Below are 21,482 nucleotides of genomic sequence, written 5' to 3'. Positions count from 1 at the left end.
AACTTTTTAAGATATCTTAGTCTATTATGGGATGCTCTTCAAGACTTAAGTAGTGATTTTGGAATTTATTATGTGCAATAAAGAATTCATTGTATCCAATTTTAGAAAAAATTGTCAAGAATCAAAGCTCCTGACAGAACTTGTGTTCATTTTTTGGAGCATTTGACTTCTGTCTGTAAGGGTTGAGGCATGTTTCATAAACTTTCATCCTTATCTGAACTGGTATCTCCCAGCTACTGATTGGCTGGACACACCTGATCCAGGTAATCAGCAATAGGTAACAGGGATAGTTGAAAAAGCAGAGCAGTGGCCTTTGAGGATCAGAGTTGGGCATAAATAGGTGAAAAACAAAAATTCTTTCAGTTTTTGTCATTTTGTGTCTCTTTCAGTCAAATGATCCTATATAAAGAGGTGTGGGTGCTCATTTCCTCATAATCAGTCCATGCAGTAATGTTTTTTTTGATGAAAAAATAAATACACAAGAAACCATGAACATCTTCATACAATGCTGTATTTTCATCCTACAGATTTTTAAAAAAATGTTCAGCTTTTACAATGGTGAGAATGATACCAACATCATTTTGATGATGGCATAACATACTGACCATTATATTTTTTATCATTATCAATGTGCTGGTTTGTGCATCTAGAATAACTATTGCTCATCTACTAGGTTTCCTCATTTTCTGGAAAATGTTGACCTTGATCTTTGCAGTCAAAAACTGCATTTTTAAACAGCCTCACTGAGAAGCAAAGTGTGATTGGTGCTGTGCATAAAAAAAGTCAAATATTTTGGAGAACTTACATGAATTAATAAAATAAATTATCTAAGTGACATCAAGATTGCATTTGCACTAATTGCTTTTCACTCTGATGTTGGCACAAGAAAAAATGTGATTATCCAAAGTCATGTTCAACAGTACAGCTGGTGTACAAATGTACTGTCTTATCTATATCATAGTGATGATTTAGACAGTGATCTGTTGAGATATTGTGATTCTCTATTGTACAGAAAGGTTACACATAGAACACAAAGCTGATGCTATTTAACTGTGATTTAGAGAGAAAGAGTTGTGATTCTCCTCCTTTGTGGTAATGGCATTTAGCAGGCAGAATGCATCATTATTGTGTGCTGGAGGTTTAAAGGCCTCAATCAACTTTTGGAGAAAGAAATCTATATAATTAATGTAGTGCTAATGGATGTGAAGCCCATTATGAAATTTAATTCTAAACCATTAAACAAGGCACTGAAATAAGAAATACATTTTTTAATTAATACCTCAATATGTCAACATGTTGATATAATTCTCAGATATAAATTTACTTTGATATTACAAGAAAAGAAAAATCATCTTAAGTAGTCAATACATATCATTAGTAAAAAACCTCCAATTCCTCTGAAAGATGTTCCCATTTCATTATGACATCATCAGGGTTAAGATAACCAGAGATGTATGAGAGCCTGAAGAATGTGAACTGAACACCGTCTTTAGCCATCAGCTTTTTCTGCCACAGCGAAAAGACTATATTAGTTATTTCACGTTCTAAATGTTGTCATAGTTTCCTCCATGCTGGACATGTGGAAATAAAGATGATGTCATGTTCTAGGAGCCAGTCAGGATTTAACAAAATTTGATTTGGAACGTGATGACAGTTGGTGGGTTTTTTTGTTAATCAGATCTGATTTAATCACAACTACACTGTGCAGATGAAGCAGGAGTTTTTGAATATAAAACAACTCATACTTAAGTTGTTTTGAACTTTGTTGCCAGTTTACTTGAATATGTAATGTTATAGACAAATATATTTTAAGGCCAAGTTTTCAGGAAGATCTTTTGAATTTTAAAAATCATCCAACTTTACAGAAGTTTAACACTCATGTCTCATTTTCTCACAATATAAGCCTGTTCCAGACACAAAACTGGGTATAACTGGCAGAGTTTTTATTTGGGATATAGGCTTCCATGATGGGACATTTCTAATCTAATTACTGACTTTGTTGTTAGAATGTTATACAACTGATGAGTTCATAATGTCTGTCAACTCTCCCTTTATCACTGGGTCCTCTCTGTTGTCTCTACCTTGTTCCTCTTAGCAGACATAAGACTAACTCCTCATCTTCAGCCAGGGAAAGGCCCGTGTCCAGAATGCCATGCTCATCATCCTGCTCTGCTTTCTTCTTCTTTGCTGCTGTGGGCTCCTCCTCTTCATCATCACTGCTTTCATTTGTGAGTTTCCGTTTAGCTGACTTTATCTGGTTTTCCAGCTTATCAGGATCTGGCAGGGTGCTGGGGTCAAACTCATCTTCGCTGTAATTGGCCAGATAAGCCACCACCTCGTCCTCATCATCAGATTTCTGTGCATGCTGCTTGCTGGCCTCCCTCCTGGCTGCTTTTGCTTTCAGCCTCCTCTCTCTGTGTTTGGCTTTCACTTTGCGACTGTACTCCTCTTTGTCAAACTCCTGGTCCTCGCGTTTTAGCCTCTCTCTGGCCTTCTCCACATTGATACCTGAAACCTCCTCCTCCCCCTCTTCACTAATCATTGCTCGTTGGGCTGGCGGCCACAGTTGCACTGCCTCACCTTCTTCATTGAAAGACACTTTGGTGTTGACCTGGAAGTTTCTCTTGAGAATCTTTTTGGCCTCGCTGAACTTTGTTTCATTATTCACTTTCTTTTTGGAGCCACTGGCAGGTTTATCCAGATTCTCCTGGTCCCCTGTCAGATTGAAAACGTTCTTTCTTTTAACTGTCAGCAGGTCCAAGTCTCTTAGATCATCGTCATTATCCTTGTCTGCATCCACAAGTAGTGCCCTGCGCTGATCCACATCTTGTTCTTCACCACTTACCTCGTCCTCACCTGAATCTTCTGATTTGGAGCTTAGACCTTTAATATGAGGAACACTTCCTTTCAGTCCTGCCTTAAAGCTCTTCAACTCCTCCTCTTCTCCAGATAGCTGCTCCTCTTGACATCCATCTCTCTCAGCTCTCCGTCCCTGAGCTTTGTTCAAGAAGCGCACCCTTGGAGCCACAGCGAGGCCCAGGGAAAGAGCGTACTCCTGAATCTGGAGTTTAAAGATGTCAAACACCTCTTTGTTCTTCATCAGGTAGATTGATCGCAGGTAAGAAACAAAGCACCTCTGAGCTCTCTCTTTCTGCTCCTTCTCCTGGGCTAGGAAAGCCTCCAGCTTCTGCTGGACATTCTGCAGTTTGTCTGGGTTCACCTGGAATCAATTAAATGAATGGAGTGACTGAAATTAATCAACAAAGATGACATCTACTGCTCATATGTAGTTATAACACTAGTGCTGCTTATATTGCAATTAAAGGCTCCCATAGGAAGTTTTATACACTACTAATGCTACTGAGCATTGCCTCGATGAGGGGTAGCCGTATTATTTACTATTTTTCTCCACACATAAATCCACAGGATACCCTTAAGACAAATTTTTTTTCTTTTTTGTACCAAACTCTATTATGTAACTGAAACAGGTCTGTCAGTAGAACCCATCAAGTAACTCTTGTGACTGAGTGAAATAATGCACCACCTCGTACTGTGTATTAGAAGCACTATACGCATGATTAATAACTATGTTATAACTATGTTGTAACTAACTAAAGACTCCCAACAGCTGTACATATGGCACCAGAAGGATTGCTTTACCAAAATGATAGCCTGGCCAACCAGACCCACTCGTTTCTTAGTGAAAGAACATGAGTCTGAAACCCCTACCATAGAGAGTCTTTTCCTCTGGCCTCAAATGAGCCGGGCCAATCACAGCCGTTTATCTGCAATGGGGTGGGCTTTATGCGCCAGTCTAACCAGATTTAAGCAAACCTTTCTCAATGCCAGTCCCAAGTCTGCAAAGTTTTCTACTGTTTACTCCATTCAAAATATGCACAGAACTGCTGATAACACTGTGTATTCTCATGCTTTTACAACAAAAACGACAAGTCATTCAAGTCACTCTACTGCTACCACTGGCCCGCCCCCTGGAATTTGATCTCAATCGAAGAAATTACAGACTATTTCTTTGTATAGAATAGAAAAAGTTAGTCTGGCTGGCTAGGCTACCAAAATGAGGTTAAGTCTGTCATCGACATCTCAAAAATGAATTATGTCTATGCCTCTCACAGAACAAAATTACATTTAATGAGATTCATCAGTCAACATCACAGTTGATTCAAGCACTTAGGTTTTTTTTTTTTAACAAACTGAACCAAAACCACATAAATTGGTAAAAGTAACTAGTTAGAGAGTCAACTATATATGCTGAGGACACTAAGATCCTTGGGAGTGTGCAGTTCATTCCTCAAACTCTTTTATTACAATTTTGAACGGAGTAGTCTGCTGGGACAATGGTATCACACCAACTGTTAACGCCCTCCCACTCCCTACAGGACACCCTGAATACTTTAAGCACAGGACCTTCAGTGAAAGGCTGCTACATGAATGGTGTGTGAAGGGACACAGTTTCTTTGCTGGGCAGTTGCTGTTTATTGCCCTGTGTTTTGGGATTATGAACTCTATAGTGCAATCCAATGCAACATCATCAAAAAAACACAAAAATAAAAAACGACCATTGAGGTGAGTGGTGCAACATGGGATTGCTTTTAGTGGACACTGTTATTCTGTTCACTGTGTTTGTGATGCTGTGTATGTATGGGACCTAACCTGGATCTTATTAATGGGAACCTTCTTCTCCTGTAGCTGGCTGACCATGCCCTTCTCCTCTGAGGGGAGCAGTAGCAGCAGGGCCTCTCCACCTTCTTTGTACCTGGCAGTCCGGCCCACCCTGTGGATGTAGGTGTCTGCATCCTCCGGACAGTCAAACTGCAGCACCCAGTTAACAGCAGGAAAGTCCAGGCCTCTGGCAGCTATATCAGTGGCAAACAGCACAGCGTTGTGCTTTTTGAGGAAGTCGTTATAGACCTCCACTCTCTTCATCTGCTGCTGTTTGCCATGCAAAGCCAGGATGGGTATGCCGGGTCTGAGGCGGCAGAAGACCCGGAACAGGTACTGCACCTCCTTGCAGCATGCAAAGAATACTATGATCTTCTTCTTCAGGTGGCTCCTGATGAAAGAGTAGAGCATGCTGACCTTTTGGTGCAGCTCACACACCACATAGCTCTGCTCCAGGGTGGCAGGCGTGCTAAACTTGGCCTTCTCATGAACCCACACGTACTCTGGGTCTTTGAGGCTGAGTCGGGCCAGATCTTTGACAGATTTGGTCTGCGTGGCGGAGAAAAGCAGCGTCTGTCTTGACTTAGGAAGGTTCTCCACAATGGCGTTTAGTGTATCCGCGAAGCCCATGTCCAGGATGCGATCAGCTTCGTCCAGGACTAGCATGTGAAGGTTGGAGGCGTGGAAGGTGGCGGTCTCATCCATATGCTGTAGCAGCCGGCCTGGGGTGCAGATGACGATGTTGGTGCGGTGGATCCTCTCCGACTCGCTCTTCAGCTCTTTACCGCCGATGATGAGCCCCGCGGAGAACTCGTGGTTTTTGCCCACTTTGCGAAGAACCTCGAAAGTCTGGTACGCGAGCTCCCTGGTAGGGGATATAATAAGAGCACCGAGCCCATCCATCGAGCTCCACTGCTGTCGGTACAGGCACTCCAGCACCGGTATGAGGAAGGCTAAAGTCTTCCCAGAGCCGGTCTTAGCCGCACCGAGAACATCTTTACCTTGCAAAGCAAAGCCGATAGTCTGTCTCTGGATCTCCGTGGGCTGTCTATACTGAGCCTCTTGCAAACCTAACAAGGTTTTCTTCGAGATGGGAAAGTCTGAAAACTTGACCGCCCCTTTGATATTGATGGCTTCGTACCTGCTGACGAGTTTGTCGATATACTCGCGTTCAAGCTGCCACTCGGGCTTCTTCTCTGCTCTTTCTCGCTTTACTCGTGCTTTCGTCTTGTTGTATCTGTTCTTCCATTTCGCGAAGTTTTTGACAGGGTCAGCGCCTTTAAGCTTCTCTCGAAAGGAGTTTGGACCTTTTTCCTCCATAACTGAAAACAAACAGCGCAAGAAAAGGGGAGCTAGAATAACATAAACTACACCTTTCAAGAAACAGCGTGGAAAGACATTTCGTCGCATTCGTCGTGACGTAATCATTGCGCGGCGCCGATATGGCGTGTGGCTATTTGGCTCTGATAATCATCTGCCCCATTTATATTCCTTAAAACAAACAAACGAATAAACAACAACAACAAAACAGCATACAAAGTATATATTTGAGATATATAATGGTGCCGAAACTGAGTAGAATAAACATATAAGTGCTCTGGTATTTTTAAAATTTATTCTACCACTTTTATTTGTTGGATTTATGTATTTATTTGTAAACATGCTACTCCCTAAAATTAATGCCAAACAGAACCTGTCATCACTCCAATATTAGTGATTTAAACAGTAAAGTTTAGCAGGTTCTGCTTACTTGTATTTTTCCAATAAAAAAATGTCACTTTTTATTACACAAAAAAATGACTGTCAACATTCAGCTTGTCCATAGATACACACTTTCCTGACAACACTTCCACTCCATTTTCCCCTTTCCACACATTGCAGGGTTCAAAATATAAAATCAGGGAATTTTCGACTGAGTTTTCCAAAAAATTGATTAAGACAAAAAAAGGAATATGAGTCTGAATTACTTAAAGAGTTACGTGACTGCTGCAATAAATCAGACTTAAACAGTGAAGACAGAGATAGACTTATGGAATTACAGAGTAAATTAGACCAGTTATACCTAAATTGTGCTCATGGGGCGTTTGTTAGATCTCGCGCTAAATGGACTGAAGCAGGGGAAAAAAACTCCTCATATTTTTGTAATTTGGAAAAGAGCAGACAACAAAGAAATGCAATTACTAGTTTGATGATTAATGGGAATGAATGTAATGACCCCAAAATTTTATAGAAGGAAGTTTCATCCTTTTATTTTAAATTATACTCTTCTAACTGTTCTAATGCTGAGGAGGATAGTTTCTTTGATAGAATACATAGTGATATTCCTTGTATTGAGAGTTCATTCAAGGAATTATGTGAACAAGATTTTCAAATTGAGGAAATGGATGGGGTTATCTCAAAAATGGCTCTTAATAAATCGCCAGGGACAGATGGCCTCACAACCAATTTCTATCAATTCTTTTGGAAAGACTTAAGAAACTTGCTCTTCAATGGTTTAAAAAAATGTATCAACCAGAAAGAGTTAATGACGAGTATGAAACAAGGACTCATTACTTTGATCCCTAAAGTTGGCAAGGACAAAAGAATTTTAGATAACTTATGCCCTATAACACTGCTAAACACAGATTATAAAATTCTCTCCAGGGTTATAGCAATTAGATTAAAGAAAGGTTTAGCTTCTAGTGAGACACAATCCGGTTTTCTGAAGGGTAGGTCAATTCATAATAATATTAGGTTGGTACTAGATTTACTAGATTATAATCATATGTTTAAACTTAATGGGTTTATTTTATTTAAAGACTTCTATCAAGCATTTGATTCAGTAGAGCACTCTTTTATGTTGAAAACTTTACAAATGTTTGGATTTGGTGAGAAATTTATTAACTTAATAGGAATGCTGTATAAGGGAATCAATAGCTCAGTAGCTCTGGGTCAGGGCACCTGTTCAAGATTTGACATTAAAAGAGGGATACGTCAGGGTTGTGGTAGCTCCCCGTTGTTATTTATAATGGTGGCTGAGATGTTGTCTATTTTGATCAAATCTAGCGGCACTGAAGGCTTAAATATAAGTGGAAGACAAATAATAATCAGTCAGCTTGCGGATGATACAACCCTGTTCCTGAAGGATGTGGAGCAGGTTCCTTTAGCAATACAATCTATTGAATTTTTTTCCAGATGCTCAGGATTACAGTTAAATCTTAATAAATGTGAAATTTTTAGCTCTACAAAATTGCAACTTACAGTCAATTTATAACATAAGCATAAAGACAGAAGTCAAATATCTGGGTGTTAATATTACCAAAAATAAACTTACATCTGAGACTAAAAATATAGGTGACAATATTGATAATTGCAAAACGATTTTAAATAGGTGGCTACAGAGAGACATAACCATATTTGGTAGAACTTTATTATCCAGTATTGTTATTATTATTAACAGGATTTAACCTCTTTGTTAAAAGAGGAAACAGCATGAACTCTGCAATGTTTTTTTTTTGTCCTTTATATTTTGTTAGTTTATTACTTGTTTGTTTTACATTTTTGTTAGCTGTGCTACAACTGCTTTATAGATGCTTGAACTTGTTTCTTAAGATGATTGATGATTTGTTGTGTTGTATATTTTGTTGTCAATAAAAAACAAACAAAACGTAGCAGAGTTTATGCTGTTTCCGTGGTGTTCGGGTTAAAGAACATTTAAAGGAAGCGGTGACACTTCCGGATCACGTGCGTCACAGACACAAAGAACCCGGAAGTTTAATGAATGCCACTTCGAAGTAAAAGCTTACGAATGTTTTTTTTTTTTACAACCAAAACAGTCTAGGCAAAGTTCAGCTAACGAATTTCTTAAGACTAAACTTGAAAATAAAAAGAAATGACACTTTTTAATGCATTGTTACGCAATTATTTGTGTAAAATGTGTGAAAAAAAGTATTCAAGCATTTGTTAAATCATTAAAAAGACAAAAAAGGTTTTTGTTATTAGCTTAAATGTGTACTTTTTAGCTGAAAAGAACTTAATTGCCTATGATATACTGTCAACAATGTTTATGATACACAGTATATAGATACTCCATGCAGTGAGTAAAACCTGGGTGTCTGAGCAAACAAAGCGTTACTAACATTTTTATTTTGAAGAAGTTGACCGGAAAACGTGTGCGCTGCTACCCTGTCCGACCTGAGACTGAGCTGCGAGCAGCTGATCTGTAGACAAGACGTTTAAACAAGTATTAGAAACAGATTGTTTAGCCCAGACAGAAGGGAGGATCACCACCATCATTGCAGTCCCTATGCTACACAAGGCATGGCAGAGAGACAGGACAATGAGGTAACGCAAGATTTAATGCTCAATAGGAAACATAAGGGTTGCTTTGGCAGAGGAAATAACGTTGCTGCACAATTTCCATTTGGATATGTACTCTATCACACACAACTCGACAAACTACTGTTCAAAGTGAATCACAACGACCTTTAGCAGACAGAGCTGTGCTCACCTGGGTACGGATGATGTTAGAAATATGTGTTAACGTTAGCCATGCGTTAGCACATCAGCTAGCATTACCTGCCTAGCTGCAAGTTACCACGAGCCGTGGTCTGCAGCTGCATGAAGACAGACAGTCGCATTTTCCAGCCAGCACCAAACCAGCTGAACGAATAAATAAATCTAGAGTCGCGCTGCTTATCAGTTAACATGCACACGTAACTCGTTATTGATTTGTATTCAGCGCTCCGGAGTTGTAAAAGTAGACGTATTGTCTGTTCTGTCTACTGAAGAAGGTACTTGGGCCTTGGTGTAGAGAGTTGACGTTGGGTATTTAGGGTTTCATCGCTGTTCACCCTCATTAATTTTGGATTGTGCTCATCAATCCATGGCAAGACAGAAAGGTTCCACCTCGTTATCCTGATTGGTTTTTACCAGTGATCACAGAAAAGGACTGCACTCAGACAACAAATCACTTTATTTACAACAGACAAATTGTTCATCAGTGGCGCAATCACACAATGTAGCTGCCTTCTAAATAATGCCTGCAGTGTTTACAGAAAGCCAACTGTCAAAAACAACTTATTCAACTTTAAGAGCAGTCATCCCATCTCTCAGAAAATAGACTTAACAATAGGTCCCGTTACTAGACTTAAAATGCTTGTACAACTGGAGAAATGAGACAACAAAGTGAAAACATGCAACAGTCAGTGATGAGCATTATCCAGAAGCATGTCTTAAGACAGCTATTGAACAAGATTTTACTGATTTTTAACTGATGCTTCTCTGAACAGGATTTTTAAACATTCATCATTATGTTCATAGTCGTTATGTTCATATGTTCATAGTTAAGGGCAGTAGTAGTAGTATAGTAACATTTATAGTAACAGAAAGACTCCTCCATTAAAGGAGGTTTTCCATGTAGATGCTGCATGCAGTGCAAACATATGGTCCATACTGATAATTTCTTATGATCCCAAAGATGACAAACTATATAAAATTAGATCATATTGTAGTTGTATTAGAAGAAAATATATCACTTATAACTAGTGATGGGCAAGTGAAGCCTCACGAAGCACTGAGGCTTTCCTGACAATTGTGCCGAAAAAGATTCAAAGCTTCGAGACTTCAGTGAGGGTGACATCTGGTGGACAACTGAAGCAATAGCAACCTCTAAAGAGCACGACTGAAGCACTGGCACTGTTTCAATCCCATGACAGCAATAAAAGTTCAGATCTCTTGAGATCAAAATGATCCCAAACTTTAGAACGTCGCGTATTGGTGGGACTCGCCGTGAAAATTGCCAAAATACTCTCACTCTCACTCTCCAAATCCTGAAGCAGAATGATGCATCTTATATAGCTGGTATGGCACCAAACCACTCAAATCGGTCAAACCTGTCAAGCTGTCATTGCCTCAGAATGCATTGAAATGCCATGAGCCAATGACACACACTGAAAGACTATGAGCCAATGAAAAGCTTTGAAACACTTTGAAGCAATGAAGCGCGAAGCGAAACAGTGATGAACGTCATCAAGTCACGTGACACTGGTGTTTTGATACAAGCCTCGACACAGTGTTTCGAATCACTCCGCTTCAGGAAGAGTGACACAAGCCCCGAAGCCTCGGTATCATTTGCCCATCACTACTTATAACTAATAGCAACCCACTTTTTAAATTTTAGACATGCAGCTGAAGATCTGAAGTGGTGCTGGAAATAAATGATATGGCTTGTGGAAGTGGAGACATTAAAACCTTTGTTTAAAAGAGAATTTTTGGGCATATACAGCCTTAAAACATCATACCATCTTGGTCTAAATAACAAATGCAACCCAGTAGTCTTTCTGTACATAAGAATATTTTGACATGTGTTTGCATTGTTTATATCTGGATTTAAAACAATGTCTCTATGGGTATGTGAACTTCTGACATTATACAGGTCCTTCCCTCCAAGGAATCTCCAACTTCAGACTGTTTACACTGCAGTGCTACTTAGGGGACTGTAGTTATACTGATCTCCAATATTCATTCAAGCTCTAATTTCATACAGCTGGTTGTTATTGCTATTATTTTAGTGGTGGACTGGTAATCTGGCATACCATTTTTTTTTCTGGGTGGGACAACTTGCTTTAAATATAATGGGGAAAAAAAGTATTTTGGATAACGACTTGCCTAAGCACACTGTGTCTGGATTTTTTTAACTTGCTAATAAACAGTCACACAAACACACACTGTTTTTAGTATGTTTACTCTATGTTTCTCATCATAAGGTGGAGGAGGCTGATCAGATCTACCTGCTGATGAAGGAGGAGTATCGTATTTCTAGGAACGTGCGTCTGGCATGGTTCCTTGGTAAACTTAACCAAGTCATCTGGCCAGCATCAGATCCTGAGCTGGTGAGTTAATCCTCCTTCATGGTGGCCCAGGTGCACCAGGACTGAAAAGTGGCTAATGATATGACATATACAGCATATGTTTAAAAATATAATATAAAAATTATAAGTGGAAAATCATTGTAGATGGTCATCATGCTGCTGCTTTTTTAGTGACAAACCACTCCCCACTAACATGTATATATTTTTACTGGCATGCCTAACTGCCAATTGTGGTGTGCTGCTGTTGTGTGTGACTTGTAATCCACGGGCAGATGCAGTACTGATATCAACTGTCATACTGTACTCCTGTTTTACAGGTAATAGATTCTTTTGGTGGTGTGTGGGGGGCAGCGTTTGGTCCTGTTATATAATAGATCATAGCAGTGACTGTCCAAGGATTTGCTTAGTAATTTGCTGTCTACATTTAGGAGAGAAACTGGGTGAAAGGATCAACAGCTGAGTTATGTTCTCCCAGATGCTATAGTATAGGAAAAACTTTCTGAGGGTGTCTGTTAAATTTCTCTGAGACTGATAATTGTAATACAACAGGCCTGTATAAACTTCATAAATTGTAATAATAACGAATAATTATTGACGGATGTCATGTTTGACTCACTTCATTTACAGCTAAACTCAGAGAATGAATTGGATTTGCTGACCATCTTGCCTAAAGGATGGCAAGATGGCATGACGGATTTCTCTCCTACCATGTACCCCTACATGTTGATGCCATCCACTCGGGCCACCTTTCTGGCCCAGAGGTACCGCTTCATCATTGAACTGGACCTCAGCCCGTCCACAGGGATTGTGGTAAGAGTTAACTGCACTTCAGTGGTTGGTAGCTTGTTGGAGTGTTTGCTTCACTGCAACCACAAATATTTTAGAAATGTTTTTTCGGTTATTTGCTTTGCAAGATGGAAATGGTGGACAAATATTTCTTTTTGTGACTGCAATAATTACAGAATATCCAATATAAAACATTATTTGGTTCACATTACGTGTATGACCTCTGCTCCCTTGGGTTCTTGGTGTGTTGGTGCACTACTTCCAGGCTGGACAATTTTCTGACCCTAACATGATGAACTGTAATAACTTAGACATCTTATGTACTGCTACCCTAAGGACACAATTTCAGATTGTCCACTTCCAATAAGCTGTTGATTTTGCACTGACTGATGAAGTTGAGCAGTGCATCTAAGTTGTGCACAGCTGGATGAGCATTTAAGATAAAGAGCAGCTGTCCCTTCCCTTGAGAGTGATTGAGGACAGGGTTGCTTCCCTAAAACTCTATGGTGGGGAAATACAGTACAGTCTGTAAATATTTGATAGTTACACATTTGGTTCATCGTGCCCCGTGCTTCAAGACATTCAGTTTGAAATAAAATATTGGATATTAAAGGGCTCTCCACTTACATGAATATACAAAAACTGTGTTGACGATATAGCCTTAATCTTAGGTACAGGATCAATAAATGCAATCAATGTGGATTCCTTTGTTTAATATTTCTTTTAGGCCAGCTCGGTATTCCAATCCTACAAACAGAAATTTGGATCCATTCAAACTACTAAAACAGATCAGTCTCAGGTTGTCAGCACACATTTACTAGAGTTTACATGCATCACTCTATATTATATATTCTATTCTATTATATATGTGTGTGTGTGTGTATGTGTATATATATATATATATATATATATATATATATACATACACATACACATACACATACACATACACATATACATATATATATATATATATATATATATATATATATATATATATATATATGCCTCTTTTTCCCCCCAATTGCGTTGCAAGAGCAAAGTAGTGATGTTGTTTGAGGAAACATGTAGCAGGCCTGAAGCAGATCAGCATTTTTAAAGCTGCATTTACATTTATATTACCAGTATTTCAGATGACTGGTTGTAATATGAAAGGTGATGAATGCACAAAGAATGTAACCAGTTCTTTAGTTGCTCTCAACTCTATAGAACATTTTAGTGACTTTGCCATTTTGGATAAGCCTCACATTTCTAATCAACTCTCTAATCAACAACTAATCAACTCAAAAAAGTAGTGTGGTGGAGCCTTAGTTAGAGCCTTAGAGCCTTAGAGCCTTAGAGCCTTAGAGCCTTAGAGTAGTGTAGCCTTAGTTTCATGATGAGGCTGGTTACAGTTGTCATGCTGCTTAAATATACAGCAAGAGTTTCATTATCAGCAGCAACAGGAACATTTAGCAGCTAGAGACATGTTTTTTCTCAGAAGTTATTAGACACCAAAGCAGAGGCAGATATCTGAGTTATCCAGTTAATGCAAACCAGGGTAAGCATCTCTATTACAGTTTCACAGTTGCTGTTGTTTCATATCTGTATAGAGGAAGGCCTGTGCCTGACAAAACTCTTTAACATATGATGCTTCAAAAGTTACAGAGTGCAGATATGAATTCTTAATTTGCATTTGTGTTGTGTTTTGTTTTCTGTCCTGCAGGATGACAGCACAGGAGAGATGATCTTTGATGAGGTTTTTCATGCCTTGTCGAGATGTCTGGCTGGTTTGGTTCAACCATTCAAAGTCCCTGGAACTGATCAGCATTTCAAACCTAAGATCTTCATCACTATCTTGGCATATTCATCAATTATTGGCCTCACTTCTCATCAGGTCATTGACACTTAGATTACATGTCATTCTCTTTTTGTTTACTGGTGATTTACATAGAATCCAAATGCTGTAACATGGCTCAGCAACTTTGGAAAGAATGACCTTAAATAAATGTTTGAAAAGTAACTAAACACCAAGTTGAAAGCAATAGGACACAGAACCAATAGTGATGTCAACAAAAACAAGACTTTATATGTTACTCTTTACACAACAGTGCATCAACTTCATTGATGTGCTGATGTCTGCTGTTTTATTTTCGATTTTATTGGATTGAGTTGGTTGTTCTGATCACCAATTCTTAATAGTGCCTTTAAATATGTTGTATTTGTTTCCATATGATACATAAAGCTGCTGTAGATGTTGTTACAGTCCCCTGACAGTCTTGACTGCCTCTGTAGGTTTTGGTACAGGGCTGTCAGCTTGATAGAACAGACCTCGATGACTTCCTGCATCACATTTATCAGCAGCTCAAAGCAGTGGAGAGTAATATCGCAGAAGTCCTACATCAGCAGCATGAGCAGGCAAGTCTACATGAATTCACATGAATTCTTTATCAATATCAGCTTTACTAGTTAGTGCAAGCATCTAGACCATAAATCTATATGATCTGCAGTGATACAAGCCATATTTGAGCTGTTGTGGGATTTATTCAATTCATCAATACTGTCCTGTGAAAGAGGTATGAAACCTCAGAAAAAATCCTTGACTTATCCAATAAACTCAGATTAGCATGGTATTTTTGTCTGCTATCCTGATATTTTAATGAATCCCACATTCTCTTCTGGTATGATTTGCTACAGTTTGATAGAAGAAAATAGGAATGAACTTTTCAACTCACTGCTTTCAGTGGGTGTAATGACTCTTTAACGACATATCGTCAGAGCCGCTCCACTGATGATGCAGTCAACACTGCCTTACACACAGCCCTCACCCGCCTAGATGGCAAGAACGTTAGGATGCTGTTCATCAATTATAGCTCAGCATTCAACACAGTCATCCCCTTCAAACTGACAGAAAAGCTTCTCACCCTTGGACTGACACCGATGCTGAGCGACTGGGTTCTGAACTTTCTAACAGACAGGCCCCAGTCAGTTAGAGCAGGCAGCCACACATCAGCCATCATAACTGTGAGCACAGGGACCCCCCAGGGCTGTGTACTGAGTCCACTCTTGTACACGCTCTTCACGTATGACTGTGTGGCCTCCCAGGTCAACACCACCATCATCAAGTTCGCTGACGACACAACCGTCATTGGACTAATCACTGGGGGGAGCTGGGACAGCATACAGAAGAGAGGTAGCAGACCTGGTTACCTGGTGCCATGACAATAATCTTTCCTTGAATGTCGACAAGACCATGGAGGACTGAAATCCACACCCCACTTTACATCGGTGAGATGCAGGTAGAGAGGTTAAAACCTTCGAATTCCTTGGAGTTCTCATCAGCAAGGATCTCTCCTAGTCTTACAACACATAGCAAATAATAAAGAAGTCTCAACAGCGGCTGCACTTCTTAAGGAGATTGAGAAAATTTGGGATGGCCTGTAGGATTCTCAGTAACTTCTACAGAAGTATAGTTAGAGTGTGCTCACCAGTTCCATCGCATCTGGTATGGGAACTGCTCTGCACAGGACAGGAAGGTGTGTGATTAAAAACTGCACAGCAAATCTCAGAGACAGCCTTCCAGTCACTGAAGGATATTTACCACACCAGGACCATCAGGAGAGCACACAACATCATCAGAAACTCCACACCTCTTCACACTTCTGCCCTCAGGCAGGAGATACAGAAGTGTGAAATCCAGAACCACCAGACTGACCAACAGCTTCTATCCCCAGGCCATCAGGCTCTTAAATAGTTCACCCCTCACTCACCCATCATAGACTTTAATATGCTAAGCACTGTTCTCTACTGTATTTTGTATCCAGTTCATAAGCTATATAAGTGCAATCTATATATGCACAGGTCACTTTCATTTGCAACCACTGCTATAATGTACATATTGCACTGCACTGTTTTTAGTTTTTGTATTTTATTATGTAAATATACTATTCTATTTTATTTTCATTTCATCTACTTTGTTTCTATTTTACTTTGACTACTGTGCAAGGAGAGTCGCAAACAAGAATTTAATCGCACAGTGTAACTGTTATGTTTATATTGTGTGTATCACAATAGGACCTCTCTTGATTTAAAAAAAAAAAAAAAGTACAATAGGTAAAGTTGTGCCTGAGGCCATGCTTTTCTAGTAGCCACGATGTCACCATATAAAGGTATTTATCAGTCATTTGTGTTCATGAAGATATATGCGAAGTATTTAATTTTTCCTGTGCTTTTAGTCTGTGGAGCCGGTCCAAAGCTCAGGTCTCCATGGCAACAACATGGACGACCTGCTGCACAGGAAGCAGGGGATTTCCATGGTGTCAGCTGATATGGGTCTGGTCAGCATGGTACGCCAAGGCATCCTGGCCCTTCAGCTGCTGCCCCCAAACTCCAGTGCAGGTAGGCTTGTCTGAAGTACTCAATGGAGGGTTTGTCTACTGCATATCTGCATTTCCATGTTTTTATTTTTTTCACTTTGACAGCTTCTGTCATTGGAGCTGCCCACCAAGACTGTCTCCATGGTGTAGCATCCAACACCTGTCCACAGTGTCTTGTTGATGCTTTTCTACCTTGTATACATTGTATTGTTGAAGCTGAACACCTTTACACATCTTACTTACTAAATAACCTTGCACTTGTCTTGTGTTCCAGGTATCATTATAATCACGGATGGAGTGACTAGTGTTCCTGATGTAGCTGTATGTGAAACCCTGTTGAATCAGCTCAGGAGTGGAACTATTGCCTGCTCTTTTGTACAGGTAAAGGCAAGAAAAATACTGATGTTATTTATTTATTATTTGTTATTTACTTATTTAGTGCTGATACACCTTTGTTTTTCAACTGAATGCCAAAAATCTAAATGGTGTTTCTGCTTTGTGCCTGCAGGTGTATTCTGTATTTGTATTTGTATCTAAGAGTTGTATAAAGACTATTAAAACCAATATTCCAATTTTAATCATGGCACTGGGTTAAACACATTTTGTTACTTGGATGATAGAAATAACAGAAAGGCAAAGATGTTATGGATAATATTAGAATCATGCTTACAGAGGTCTGCTTTATGTTCAATGTAAATGTTATATCCTGAATTATATGAAAATCAGAATTCCTAACAACATATTCAGTAACATCACTTCAATGATGAGTTTGACTTTATTATTGCAGAGACACTTAGGGGTGGCTGAACAGAGTTTTCTGACTGCACTTTGCATTGCATTTGTCCATTTCCAGGTTGGAGGTGCATACTCCTACGACTGTAGCTTTGGATACGTCCCCAATGTAGAGATGATGAAGTTCATCTCATTAGCCACCTTTGGCTCCTACCTACCAAGTTGTCCTGCAGTGGACCAGAACAGCCAGGATATGAATGTGTACCACAAGGCCTTCCTAACCTATTCCTTCCTCAAGAGTCCTGAGTCCATGAACTCTGAGTACTTCTGTGGTGAGATATAGAAGAAAATTATTGCTCTAATAATTTGAAGTATATGTTGTGATAACACATAAACTAATTTAATTCATTATTTCTTTATCAAACAGACCCATTAAACATTCACAGTGCTGGAGTAAAACGTAAGTGAAAATTAAGCTCTAAGCGACACTTCCGAACTTTATTTTATTAATTGGACTCTAGGTGTGCAACCTGCTGACTCCAATTAGATTTCATTGAAGTAATTAGTCTGAGTTTACTTAAGTTATCCTCCAGCACATGATAAATTAGAATAGCTTATGTGTTATCAGCTTAAGCACGTTGTTTGTTTATTGCTGTGACTTAAATGAAGATCAGTTCACATTTAATGGCAAATTAATGCAGAAAACCAGGTAATTCCAAAGTGGTTTACATACTTCTTCTTGCCACTGTGAATAACACTGACTTTATTCCCATTAGATATTTAACTGTGAAATTCAAAACACTTTCAAAACATTTATTTTCAATATATACCTGTATGTTTTTCAGGATTCTCAAATTCTGATAGAAAATGCATATGCCTAATATTCAAAAGCTTGTTTGTTTGTTTAGTTATTAATATGTTATTAATATGCACCCCTAAATTATTGCTGACCTTTCTTAAACTTTAGTACACAAGGCTGTGCCATTATCACAATTAAGATTTGGTTGATCTTTAGGAACGTTACTCACTGTTATTTAAAGAAAAGGTTGTGTTACCAAGTTGGCTTATGTTATTATAAATGTATTTAAAATTTGAAATTGATTGGTATCACAATTGGTATTTATGCAAATAGAAAAGACAAAATAGACAATTGTGTTTCAATTAAACAACACAACTGAAAAAAATACAGCCCAACTTTAATTGAATACATTGTATTATTAAACATGGAGCATCTGTAAATAAAATTTCCAAATATTTATTTACAGGAACAATAATTGGCACTGAGCCTTTTGGGAACACCGAAGCCTTCAGTATTTTTTGTATTAAACTACTGGTATTGACAATGAAAATATATAGTATATTTCAACAAATCACTCCACTGTTTTATAGTTTCCCAGCACAAACTGTTTAATGAACACCTGGTGTCGGCCAGTGGAAACCCTGCCCTGGTCATGAGGAGGAAGAAGCACACAGAGAAGGAAGTCCATGCTCATTTAATCAGCGTGGTATCTGTACGACTAAGAGAAGGCTACACCATCCGAGAGATTAATCTCACCAAAGGTAAACAGCTGCCTTTACCAAAGCTTCAAAGGATTTCAAAAATCCAAAAGGAAATTGCTAAACAAAATACTACCATGTTTGATTTTTTTGTCCCTGCTGAGAATGAAGCTTCTTATTTCTTCAGGTGGGACTCAGCTGGAGGTGAAGCTGGTGCTGTTATGGAAACACAACATGCATATTGAGTACCAGGCAGCTGCCTCCTGGCCACTGGACCCCACCAAAAGAATCACAAAAGTGGAAGTGACAATGGAGGGAAGCTATGACATCCTGCATGACATTAGCTGCACCCAAAGGAAACCTATCACAAGCCCATACCGCACCTCTGTCATCCGTCGCTTCTGGAACACCCTACATAGGTACATCTATATCTGAAAGAGTAAAGCTCAAGTAAATCAAATTAATCAAAATTATCAAAATTTCTGCTGATTTTGCCCATCATGTAAAACATAAAATCATGGTGATGAATTTGATTCCTATTTGACCCCTCTTTTTTATGCTTGATGTGTTGTTTACTAATTGTATGTTCTGTATTTCCTTCCAGCATCAACCAGACTGATCAGATGTTGGTGCACCTCCAGTCATTTAATTCAGTTCCTGAGAACTACATGATTCCTGAGAGCACTAAAAATGGAGTTCCTCTGTTCTACATCCCCCCTGGCTCTACTACTCCGGTACTGTGCAGACCCCTGATCTTACTTAACCAGTATTAGACCTAGACCTAGACATTTTGGTTAAAAGGAGCTCGACTGCAGTTGGCGGTGAGTTGTTGTGATCTCATTGTTGCTGTGATTGACCATGTTGTGAGTCTGATGTTTGCCCATCGGAGTTTGACACACAGCATCTGGTGTATGTCCCCTCTGTTGGGTTGGCTCCTCAGCCAGTAATCAAATGTAACTGCTGGCGAGACATTGTTCTTCTTGTTCTTCTTCTGGACTCCCTGGGTATGGAGCAGGCAGGTTCCTGTTTCTTGCCCTACATTTCTATTTATTCTTCTTATTTTCCTCAACCTCAGACTTTTCAAATTTTACCATTTATCCTGCAGTAGATTTTTTTCTTTTTACTTCTGCCTCCCTCTCCCACTTTTTGGAAAAAGGTGCCAATTTATTCTTTCCTTCTTTGCTTCTCTTTTCCTTTTCACTACCGCTTCTCTTTCTTGTAACAATATTCCACAACCACACATTTACCCCATTTATCTGCCATTATTTTACCAGGGCCTGTAAGAGAGTCAGATAAGACTTCTCATTTCCCTGGTTTATTCCCCATGATCCTAGACTCACTGGGACTGGTGCTTAGACTTTCCTGGGCTTATAACATACACACAATAAGTTCTCACTCACACTGATCTTTCCATCTCATCGTATGGTCAGATCTTATCACACAAACACTAACTTTGGATAACTTTCTTCAGCTAGGTAGTTTGTATGACACGTTCTTTCCGAGCAACATACCCTTATTATATACATGCTGTGCATACGAAACACTGAAGAAGTCACCACAACGCTTATGAAATTATCACCTCATTCATATGCCCAATTCATTATGGGGGACATATTCTAAGACGGTTCTCATAGACAATAATAGCTTACTTCTACAGTACTGTATTAATTTTCATGTTTTCCTCGTACGAGTCGTTTCCAGTAAACCATATGGCTTCCGAAAGGAAGACTTACTTTTGTAATCCTCAGCCGGTGGTGTTTTCTCGTTTCTTTTTTTTTTTCCTTTTTTTCCTCTGTCTTTTCTCCCCATAGTTCAGGGTTCTATAGCTTGACAACAAAGGGGTGGACTCATATTGGAAAAGACCCCACATGTTTATTCAGGTGTCCTCTATCTTCAGGTCTTTACCAGCACTAAAACAAATTGTTGGCAGTTATTTACAGGCCTCTAAAACACTAAAACATGCATTCTTTAAGTGACCCTTTGACCACCTGCTGTGTAAAACCCCCACACACATCAGTGTACTATTAACTTTATATAATTAAAGAGGCAAGAAAAATAGTGAAGGCTTTGGAACTGATCTCCATTTGTGAATAGATTTTTGTTAAAACATGGTCAGATTTGCATCTACAGTGGGTACGGAAAGTATTCAGACCCCTTTAAATTTTTCACTCTTTGTGTCATTGCAGCCGTTTCCCAAAATCAAAAAAGTTCATTTTATTTCTCATTAATGTACACTCAGCACCCCATCTTGACAGAAAAAAAACAGAAATGTAGAAATTTGTGCAAATTTATTAAAAAAGAAAAACTGAAATATCACATGGTCATAAGTATTCAGACCCTGTGCTCAGTATTGAGTAGAAGCACCCTTTTGAGCTAGTACAGCCATGAGTCTTCTTGGGAATGATGCAACAAGTTTTTCACACCTGGATTTGGGGATCCTCTGCCATTCTTCCTTGCAGATCCTCTCCAGTTCTGTCAGGTTGGATGGTGAACGTTGGTGGACAGCCATTTTCAGGTCTCTCCAGAGATGCTCAATTGGGTGTAGGTCAGGGCTCGGGCTGGGCCAGTCAAGAATGGTCAC

The 21,482-nt window shown here is 39.2% G+C and overlaps 2 protein-coding genes across 18 annotated transcripts in view; one reads left to right on the top strand and one right to left on the bottom strand.

Annotated features, from left to right (window-relative positions):
* Positions 1–1,253: 1,253 nt before the first annotated feature.
* Positions 1,254–6,092, bottom strand: ddx10 (DEAD (Asp-Glu-Ala-Asp) box polypeptide 10). The gene is made up of 2 exons (XM_026323653.1): positions 4,672–6,092; positions 1,254–3,220 (listed from the first exon to the last, which is right to left on the bottom strand). The coding sequence occupies exons 1-2, from the start codon at positions 6,088–6,090 to the stop codon at positions 2,078–2,080; spliced, it is 2,562 nt and encodes an 853-aa protein (XP_026179438.1). The 5' UTR covers positions 6,091–6,092; the 3' UTR covers positions 1,254–2,077.
* Positions 6,093–8,852: 2,760 nt separating this feature from the next.
* Positions 8,853–21,482, top strand: part of szt2 (SZT2 subunit of KICSTOR complex) — a 122,699-nt gene continuing 110,069 nt past the window's right edge. For 16 of the 17 annotated variants that reach the window (XM_026323375.1, XM_026323376.1, XM_026323391.1 and 13 more), the window contains exons 1-11: positions 8,853–9,003; positions 11,427–11,552; positions 12,159–12,341; positions 14,023–14,193; positions 14,592–14,714; positions 16,532–16,694; positions 16,947–17,053; positions 17,526–17,736; positions 18,794–18,964; positions 19,089–19,320; positions 19,506–19,635. In XM_026323375.1, coding sequence (XP_026179160.1) covers positions 8,980–9,003; positions 11,427–11,552; positions 12,159–12,341; positions 14,023–14,193; positions 14,592–14,714; positions 16,532–16,694; positions 16,947–17,053; positions 17,526–17,736; positions 18,794–18,964; positions 19,089–19,320; positions 19,506–19,635 — 1,641 coding nt within the window. In that variant the 5' untranslated portion in view covers positions 8,853–8,979. Of the gene's footprint in view, positions 9,004–11,426; positions 11,553–12,158; positions 12,342–14,022; positions 14,194–14,591; positions 14,715–16,531; positions 16,695–16,946; positions 17,054–17,525; positions 17,737–18,793; positions 18,965–19,088; positions 19,321–19,505; positions 19,636–21,482 lie in introns of those variants that run through there. The other variant, XM_026323388.2, reaches the window with a different exon arrangement.

The sequence above is a fragment of the Mastacembelus armatus genome, chromosome 4 (assembly GCF_900324485.2).
Source record: "Mastacembelus armatus chromosome 4, fMasArm1.2, whole genome shotgun sequence".
Classification (NCBI taxonomy): Eukaryota; Metazoa; Chordata; class Actinopteri; order Synbranchiformes; family Mastacembelidae; genus Mastacembelus; species Mastacembelus armatus.
The sequence above is the reverse complement of the archived record's forward strand: the minus strand, read 5'-3'. Positions and strand labels throughout refer to the sequence as shown.